This window comes from Limulus polyphemus, unplaced genomic scaffold (genome assembly GCF_000517525.1).
Source record: "Limulus polyphemus unplaced genomic scaffold, Limulus_polyphemus-2.1.2 Scaffold5323, whole genome shotgun sequence".
Lineage (NCBI taxonomy): Eukaryota > Metazoa > Arthropoda > Merostomata > Xiphosura > Limulidae > Limulus > Limulus polyphemus.
Window position 1 is genome coordinate 31,102 of NW_013670933.1, and position 10,654 is coordinate 41,755.

The following is a 10,654-nucleotide window of genomic DNA, read 5'->3' on the forward strand; positions in this document are numbered from 1 at the left end:
GCGCAGATAGCCCTCGTGTAGCTTTGCGCGAAATTCCAAAACAAACAAACAATCTTCCAATTTTATGTAAAAGAAAAGTTACCAGTGCTGTATAGGTGTCTAACACTCGCATGAATAATAATATGTTAAACAATGAACAAAATGTCCAATAATCAAAGAAAAAAGGCAAATGATTTCCTTGAACTTTTTCGGAATTTTTTTTTGTTTGTTGTTAAGCACAAAGTTACACAATGGGTTATTTGTGCTATTCCCACCTCGGGTATTGAAACCCCATTTGTAGTGTTAGAAGCCTTAAAACTTACTGTTGAGCCACTAGGGGGCTTTTCCGAAATTAATATCTCTATACAAACAGCAGCTGCACAGAATGTGCACATAATAATAAGAAAGAAGCTTAATTTATTTAATTATATTTCTGATAATTCTTCGCTTTTGATCTTTTTTTCTTTTCACAATGAGTGATTATGTAACACTGTGACGTTCACTGTACTAAAATACCCAATAAATTGTTGTAACTTAACATTTGGAAAGTACCTATCACAAAAATGAGAAAAATGGCCTACTTATTGAAAATTTAAAAAGTTAATATATAAAAAAAATATAACTATACAATTTTATTTGTGTCACAGTACATAATTATATTCACGTAAAAATGGGGACGATATAAAAGTCTAGAAAACGATGAAGGGTATGAAAGTAGCTCAACTACGTTTTTACTAACGACGTACAGTTAAGTAGATGTTTATCAGTTATTGTTTATTAAGCTGTTTATTTAGATTTTTTGTGAAATTGTTTTAACACTAAAAGAAAGTAAGTTGCTTACGTATTGTCACACTGATGTAATTTTTCAGGTAAAAATAAGAACTCTGTAATTTCTAGTGGTAGGTACAAAAGTGGGTAAGCAGGTATTACGTGGATCTGGTGGCTAGAGCACTAGACTTACATTCTGTGGGTCGCAGGTTCGAATCCAGTCACCAAACATGCTCGCCCTTTCAGCCATGGGGCGTTATAATGTGATGATAAATCCCACTATTCTTTGGTAAAGAGCAGCCCAAGAAATGGCTGTGGACAGTGTTGTGCAGTTGCTTTCACTCTAGTCTATCATTTCTAAATTAGGGACACCTAGTGCAGATAGCTCTCGATTAGATGTACGCGAAATCCAACAAAACCGGTATGAATTATTTATCGCTAAAGAAAATAGTTGAACAGTTATATATATAAGTGAGAATATATTGATGAAAACGACATCCAATTTAAGAAACCAGTTCTTATTTCTATATAAAAAATATAAAATATTTTTACGTTGTGTTACAACGAACAAAAAAAGATTACTCTCACCTTACAACAATACAATTTTCTGACCACTCTTCTAGAAACGAATAATGTCGTGATCTACGTAGATTTTTGGTACTCATCAACACAGCCTAAAAGGAAAGGCAAAATAAAATGAAGTGTTACATATCCCGTAGAAATGCTTTCCGAGGAACTTCAGCGACACAAGTCCTTTCTTGATTAAAACTAGTTTATTCTTTCTCGATACAACTTATATGTAATACACAGAATTTCCACAGTCACTTTAAACTTAACAACCTTTATAACACACACACTATAAATCACAGTGATTCCCGCACTTTACTTACGGGACCTACTGTTCGCTTGACTCAATTATTTATCTCTTCAATACGCTGGTTTCTCTCGCCAGGCTTATATATTAAAAAAGAGGGCGTCTAGCAAACACTCGGACATTCGCGGGGTTCCTCGATAATTCGAGAAACTCCAGCGCGCATGCTCCCAGAGTCACGCGACTTCCGCTGTCGTAACAGAAGATTATCAATATAAAATATTATGAGAAGAAAAATGTACGCGTAGAGCGCGGTTAATGTGACCAGTGATCTTACAAGACACAAAAATATAATAGTATTATCATAGAATATAGGGTACTGTGATAATAAAACAAAACAATGTAATTTAATATTTTTTAAATCTATCTTCAAATTCAACCAATCTACTCTAGCATGAAATGTAGTCGTATTATTTGCAACAACTCCAACAACATGTGTACAGGATGTAAAACAAAAAGTTGGTCTTTCTCCAAAATATAATGAATACGTGTGTGAATCTTGTTTATGAAAAAAAAATTACATAATACGTTAAAGAGAGTTTCTGGGGAATTTTAGTTGTTTGTGCAACAAGGTTACAGTTCAGTCGGGTGAACTGGTCCAGCAAGTAGTGGCCGATTATGGGAGTTTTAATTCAGGTTTTGCAAAATTATTGGAAATTACACAACGTTGAGTGAAATGTACCTTATTTCTACTGTCACGATTTTGTTTTTGTTTGTTTGGGGGGGCCTGCTTTTGAGACGTAAATGTTGATTTTCAGAGTGAAACTCTGTATAATCGTTTAAAGTTTAAACTTTGAAACAATAAAATAATTGTATATATTTCTAGGGTTACGCGTCAAGCCCCCTTGTCGCTAAGTGACAAACCTGGGGGGTTTTTAATGCTAAAAACCTCAGTTCGATATCCGCGGTGAATAGATCACACAAAACCCATTATGTAGCTTTGGGCTGCCCCCTAGTGGCACAACAGTACGTCTATGAACTTGGAATGCTAGAATCTAGGTTGCGATTACCGTGGTGAGCAGAACACAGATAGTCCATTGTGTAGCTTTGTGCTTAATTACAAACAAATAACCTCTGTTCTGAACACGTTATCTTATTTATACAGAGAAATCAATTTCGATCTTGTTTAAGTACAAAAAATAACGATAAGTGAAAATTATGCTACACTCGTAAAATATAAAAACAAGAAAGTTTAAATGGAAAGCTATCCAACAATAAAGCCCTTGTTGTTCCTAAGGTTAGAATTCACGCCCTTAAAAGTTTCCCTCGACCATTATACGTTGACCTGAATGTATGTTCCACGCGTGTTTTTAATAAAATTATTGGTAAATAAGGTATTGGAAAACTAAATGTTTTGTGTGTGTGTGTGTGTGTGAAATCAATGTATCAAAGATTTACTAAGAGTAAGTTACATCATTAAATAAGCGTTTTTTATTAATGAATTTTTAAAAGGTAACTTTTTAAAAATGAAATTCCATCATCATATCAAAATTACATGACTGAAGTGTTCAATTTTTAGTAGAAATGTACTTTGCGTGGTTCCTAAGCCAGGGTGACCAAACGACCGAGTTTGTTTTTTTTTTACCAGTTGTCCCTAAGTGTCGAAAAGAAAGAACTTCGGGACGCTGATTTGTCCCTGTTTGTGTATGTGTGTGTATATGTTGTTTTTAAAAAGAGAAAAGTTTGTCTGACATACGAGTATCTAGCTGTATCTGTCGTGTGTGAATGAATGAGAACATTCGAGGCGTGCCGTTGCTGGAAGCATCAATAATATGATGCGTATATAAGGGGTCGTCTGCACATTGATTTTATGTTTTGTTCTATTTCACGTGGTGGTCTATTTACTTAACCTGTAACTTTGTGGGTACTACGTACAATGATCGGAGATCATTATTTGTTACCAGTGCTACCATACTTTAAGATTTATTTTTAGTATTGTGGTTTTGTTAGATATTAAAAAGCTTTAAACGCAAATATATTTATATGTGAAGATGAATTGAAGTACTGTGTGTGTGTGTGTGGTTTTTTTTTTCGCAATACACGAACTAAAAATTGCTCATTAAAAGTGTTGAAATTTAATGCAGATGAACTCCCCTAGATGGCGAGAAATTTATATGCCTGATTTTGCTAAATAATAAGGAATGTTATGCAGCAACAATAAATAATGCCTTTTCTGTTCTGTAGAGTTTAGCTCTGCAACTGATCTTCTTATTACTGGGATAATTATTTGGCTAGATTATATTTCACTATTATTCATATATAAATATATTGGGTCATTTGTTTCAGGGGAACTCAGGTGAAATAAATTTCAATACTTTTCTATGTTTATGTAGATACATCAAATATCGAAAGTTGGATTCTACTTCACATATCGATTGTTTTAATTTTTCTAACAAATATCTTGAAAAAAAAAACGAAACTGTGTTATTGTAATAAAAATTCTACTCGCGGAAAACTAATTTTTCAATCCAACAAACACTCGTCCTTAAACATTTGGTTTGTCATAAAATAATTAAATTTGTTTGAATGCAAAGACACATCGAGCTATGTGCTGTGTCCACCACGGGGAATCGAATTCCGAATTTTAGCGTTGTAAGTCCGTAAGTTTACTGCTGACCCACCGGAGAACTACAAAAATAAAATCTTAGTGAGTATATAATAAAAATCGCTTATATACACAGTATATTTAAGGTAAAATTGTTTGTTTTTAATTATGCACAAAGCTACACAAGGGCTATCTGTGCTCTGCCCACCACGGGTATCGAAACCCGGTTTCTAGCGTTGTAAGTCCGCAGACATACCGCTGTGCCACTGGGGGGCTAAGGTAAAAATACCCTAGTGAGAATGTGATAAAAATCGCTCATATACACAGTATATTTAAGGTAAAATACTCTAGTGAGTATATGATAAAAATCGCTCATATACACAGTATATTTAAGGTAAAATACTCTAGTGAGTATATGATAAAAATCGCTTATATACACGGTATATTTAAGATAAAATAACCTAGTGAGTATATGATAAAAATCGCTTATATACACGGTATATTTAAGGTAAAATACTCTAGTGAGTATATGATAAAAATCGCTTATAAACACGGTATATTTAAGATAAAATAACCTAGTGAGTATATGATAAAAATCGCTTATATACACGGTATATTTAAGGTAAAATACCCCATCGTAAGAATTGCAGTTTTCTTTCAGTTTGATAGTTTTTATATCACTAGTTATGAGAAAACTTTTGTGTGTGTATTACGGCTATGGTCTTATTTTTATTTGATGATTTCATTATTTTTCATGAATGTATTTATTTACTATATCACTCCTGATTTGATTTTATATTTATACACTTGTAACTTTAATTTGTATATGATTTTAAATATATTTGGAGGTTTCATACTTTGTTATATTTTTGTCACCTGTTTAATTTTTATCATGAAAGATAATAACTTCTGGGGTTACAAGACTGGTTTATTGCGAAATTGCTTTACAGATTTACGGCTATCTTTATTACAAATTTTTATTCCCTTTAACCCAGTGTTTTCCAAACTTTAAATAGCGGCGCCCCCTAACTCAGTAAAGTTTCCATTGCAACCCCCTTCATATTTTCTTTACCTATTTTAAATATTTTTTCACATGATAAAAACGCTGTAAGGAGTAAATAAATGCGAGAGGAAAAAAATCTTTGAGAGCAAAGTGATAGTTTTGTTAGGTTATCATCATCTCCAACTCCTCTGTTTCTTCCGTCGCTATTCTTGGGCTCTCCCCGCCAAAAGGCCCCACCCCACAGTTTGGAAAACACTACTTTGACCAGTAAACGCCATTCGGTTATCACTATTTCATTTTATTCTACTGCTATTCGCCTGCGTGATTATCACTTTTTAGCTAAACAGCTTTCCTTCCGGTCGGGGCCGGTCCTAGAGTACAAGGGGGCCCGGGTGCAAGAATTAATGGTGCCCCCCCTGCTACAATGTATATGAAATTTAGATATGCGTATGAGAGAGGGGGGAGATTAGAGACATAAATATATAACCATGCATGATGCATTTTAAACTCAATTTTAGTAATGACCTACCCAGTTTTCGAACATGAAAAAAATGGAAGCAGATGCAATAATATCAATGAAAAAGAAAATGTACTTACAAAATTCTAGTTCAAGTGAAATTAAATTTTCTTCCACTATCACTGGCCCATTCTTCTATGAGGTTTCAAAATTGCAGCATCTTGCTTCCTCTCTCTCAATCGACAAGACAGCCAAGGAACTGAGATGGTCTTGACTCATTGTTGATCACAAATATGATTTTATTTATTTCAGAACTGAGACGGTCTTGACTCATTGTTGATCACAAATATGATTTTATTAATTTCAGGGCCATTTGATTAAGATTTGAGGCCCCCTCCAATTGGGGGCCTCATACCCACTGCACCCCCTAAGGGCCAGCCTTATCCAAGGCACTTCTCTCACTCACATTTGATTTGAGGACCCTCACTACCCTAGAAGCCTTGATTTCTTTTGGTTGTGCAGATATGTCCCCCTCAGTGGGTTCTGGGGGATTATTGGAACGTGTCCTGCAATCCCTTATCTGCCCTTGTCTCTACATTACACTACATTACACACACAAACCCAAGTTTGACTTTGATATTATTGATGCTGATTACAATGTAATAACAGTTTTGAGATAATGGTTGTTTTAAAATACTTCAGAAGATATATTCACATAAAATAACTTCAGACGATACAGCATTATAGAGAAACCATATAGCCATACAGTCTGAGACACAGAATTTAAAAATAATGCATTTAAAAAATAAGCCACACAGTTGTGAAGTGTTTGGCTAAGAACTTGAGAGAAAAAGTATCTATTGTGAGGTGATTCGTTTTGCAAATAATATAAAATTCACACTTCTTATAGACATCACATTTTGAGTTCTAAAAAAAAATGTCATTATAACTACTAAAATATTCTTCTTTGGCTCTAATGCATACTGTTTAAATTAGTTTTAGATGAAGCTTTAATTTTTAAGCATCTTTGTCTGGTATAACAGAATTTATTACTTAACATGTTAATCATGTATGTATGATTTCATAAGTTGGAATATGAACTGCTTTTTTTACATCTAAACTTGTTTTATGATATTATAAAATGAAGAATCTCCATGTATCAGAGAACATTACTTACTTTTTTTTTCTTTTAGTGTTACACTTTTTTACTTGACATGCCACAATTCTACATAGTAGATATTCTTAGAATGATTAAAATCTGTAATGCAATATGTTAATGGATGGTGTTAATGTTAAAATACAAGCCATGAAAAAACATTTTATATTTGACTGGATGTGGTCTGAGTAATTAATTTAGTGATGTCAAGATTGGTGTGTTTCATGTCCCAAAAATGGCAGCACAGTAGTATACAGCATGTATAGAGGTGTTGGTAGTGGCTATCACAGTAAATATGTGTCTCTTGTTGCCCGCTACGTTTGTCTGATTTTAGGTGTATACTATAGATAACAATTCAAGTTGCATGATTTACAATTAATGGCTTATTTTTATTGAATTTATTGAGGCTGTGATTGTATTATTTTTGTGTAGTATCCAGACAAGTTACTTTTTCTGGCTCATGAATGCTAGTATGGTGGCAGATGCTGCAACTTCAAGTTTTGGTCATGTTGATAAACACTGTTCTCCATCAGTTACCACATACATGTTTTTTTTTGGTTTACCATATGTGATTAATGTGTGATGTATCTATGTGTATGACAATATATGTATGTTACACTACATACAATTTTGTTTACATATATATTGATTTGAATGTGTAAAGAGTACAATTTTCAAGCAATACAGACCTGCAGCCAAAATATTAATATTTTTGTGTTAGATATATTCTGCAGTAATTAAGTTAGCAAGTGAAGTATATAAGAGTTAAAAGTGGATGTTATGCTTAAAAAGGTTAATAATATTAAAATTCTTAAAAGTTTGCTAATGTAAAGGTTCCTTTTCATGGCTGACTTCCTATACTTACTGTGTACATGTCTCTGTTGAAAGTTTTTTTATGATGTGTATTCTTTGTTAAAAGACATGTTTGTAATGGTAGTTTATTCTTATTAATCATGAGTCTTTTTATGCTTTACATGTTGCACAATTCAGTCTTAAAGGGAGTTTTTTTTCTGTGTCTGTACATTACGAGGAAAATGAAATTAAGGACTATCTTTTGCTGTATGTTCCAGGTATGGGTTATGGCATGAAGCTTAAGAGTATGATTCATTTTCCTGGGCAGTAGCATGGTAAAACAAATGATTTCAGATATTGAGTTGTGAATGTCTAGATTCTGGGTGCTATGAACTTGTAAAAATTCATTGCAGCAGCACTTATGAGTGAACCATGCAGGCAGTGAAGATTTTTTTATAAGTGGCTGGACTGCATTAATGAAGTTGAGAGCGTAAGCACTTTACTGTGTGTACTGCCCAGAGAAAAAGCCAGCATAGCAAGGTCAACTCTGTCAGTAGGTTGTAAAAAGATGTAAATTGTTTGAAGAGAATAGCACTGAATGTAGCTGGTCCTCTTCCAGCGACTGATCATCTTTACATTGGCTGATATTTACTGATTGAGGGCAGTGTGTCATTGATAAGTTAGCTGAACCATAATTTAGAGTACCCAGAGAGGTATTTTCAACAGTCAGTTTTATTTGGTAAGGTATTCAATATAGTGAAGGTTTATACTTTGCCATACCACCCTAAAACTGATGGTTTGGCCAAATGGATTTTATGAACTGTCTATCTTATGTTTGAGTAGGTCCTGAATCCTGATCATATTTGGCTGGGATGAATAACTGCATATTAATAGCATATAGCACAGCAGAGTAATATTTGAGTGTTTTATCATCAAAGTACTAATGTTTGTTCAAGAAGCACAGCTCTGTGTGTATGTGATGGACAGTCTACGTTTCATCCACTATAGACGTGCTGCAGTGTCTACAGGTATGTGTGAGGTACTTGAGATCTGCATTAGTTGATACACACACATTTGAGCATCAAACGATGAGTAACACAACTATAAGGCAAAAGAGATCTGTGGTGAGATAGTTGAGGAACAAAAAGTTGAGCCTGGAGAATGAATATGGCTTTTGTACACTCCTGTAGTATAGAAACAACTCATTTCTATCCAAAGCTAAGTCTCACCTGTTCCATACACAACTTATTCCATCAAGCTATGAGCTGCAATGGTCACATGGTGCATGAAAGTGTCTTAAATAATATTCACAAGCTGAAGCTATATTTCACTGATTAACTTAGTCTTTGTACTCTGATTTGACCAGGAATTAGAGGATGAAAGAATTGATGGGTCAGTAGACAGTGAAAAGTACTGTGCTCTATGACCTGAATCAGACAAGGAAAATGCCCCACCTACCTTCCTGGGTCTTAATGACAAGTAGAGGAGGAAAATCTCATAGCAGAAAAATTCAACGTTTTTAAAAGATTAGCTGTGGTATTTATATCTACCTCTGAATCAATATGGCTGAAACTGAAACTGATCAGCACTTGCAATAATGAAGAAATCATCAGTTGAAAGACGTGCAAGATGTGAATATCAAAAGGGGACTTGCATTCCCTTATGCATTTACAGTCTGCACTTCCAGGCATCTTATACTATATCATGTCCTGAACCAATGTTAAGAAACTATTTAGAAAACTATGTAATTTGCTAAATAGTTTAACCTACATTATTGAAAATATTCTATCACAACCAAATAAAGTAATAGGTGCATGAAGTTTATATTTCTTATGATATATAAGCTATTGTCTATGAATTTTGTATACTAAATATAATTTCACTGACTCAAATATCTCAGTTTCATCCAATCAAAATATCTTGCACTACTCTAACTGAAAAACAACAGGTAAAATTATGGTTTTTCTAAGGCATAGTATGAGTTTCTCTGTTACAGTCATCCTTACATGAAAATTCACTTCCTGTCAAATATTTCATTTATCGAAATTGAAAGCATCTCTCTGGAATATTAATGAAAATAACATGTTATTGTACACTGTATCTTCAATTGATATCTTAAAGACCAGTAATCACACTAAACTTCATATCCCAGTCTTAACATTCAGATCCTTTTTTTTTCATTCATAATTCAATCATGCACTGCTCTCACCTTGTCAGGATCAGTTTTCACACCATTCTCACTTACAATATGGCCTAAGTAAAGCACCTCTTTCTGGAACAAATGACATTTCTTGGGATGGAGTTTGAGGTTTGCTGCCTTCAAACGCTTGAATACTTCCTCCAGCCGGGACATTTCCTTGTCAAAAGTTGTTGCAAATACAATGACATCGTCCAGGTACACTAGGGCTATCCTCCTTTGTAGGCCTTCCAATACTCATTCCATCAGCCTCTCAAATGTTGCTGGAGCATTACTGAGCCCGAATGGCATCACTCGGTATTGCCAGAGAACTTGCCATAACTAAATGCTGTCTTGGGTCTATCTGCTTCAGCCATTTTTACTTGATGGAATCCTGACTTTAAGTCCAGAGTTGAAAACCACCTGGCTCCATCTAGGGCATCAAGAGTATCATCAATTTTTAGCAGTGGGTATGAGTCTTTTTCGGTTATACTGTTAAGAGCTCTGAAGTCCACACAGCAACGTTGGGTCCCATCCTTCTTCTGGACTAACATGACGGGAGCTGACCAGGGACTATCTGATTTCTCAACTATCCCTTCCTTAATTAGGCCATCCATGACCTTCTCCATCTCTTGTCGCTTTGCCAGAGCTATTCTCCTTGGAGGGATCTGTTTATTCTGTGCTCTACCAGGTTTGTGCAGCCGAGGTCATGATCTCCTTTCGAAAAGACATCAGCATAATTTGCCAAAAGTTCTTTTACCTGAAGAGCCTGTGATGATGAAAAATGGACTATGCTCTTCTTATAGAGGTCAGTCAAATATTCTGGAAGTGTATGTCTTTTCTTTACAGTTGTATTCCTTGCTTTAATACTGACTGGCTTTACCTCCTGGCACACACCCAACAATGC

At 34.6% G+C, this 10,654-nt stretch overlaps 1 protein-coding gene across 1 annotated transcript in view; it reads right to left on the reverse strand.

The window, feature by feature from the left end:
* Positions 1–3,531, reverse strand: part of LOC106472426 (cytochrome P450 4V2-like) — a gene marked incomplete at its 3' end in the record, with an annotated part of 31,528 nt that extends 27,997 nt beyond the window's left edge. The window contains exons 1-2 of the mRNA XM_022400998.1: positions 3,469–3,531; positions 1,336–1,421 (exon numbers count right to left, since the gene is read on the reverse strand). Coding sequence (XP_022256706.1) covers positions 1,336–1,421; positions 3,469–3,531 — 149 coding nt within the window. The remainder of the gene's footprint in view (positions 1–1,335; positions 1,422–3,468) is intronic.
* Between the last annotated feature and the right edge of the window lie 7,123 nt (positions 3,532–10,654).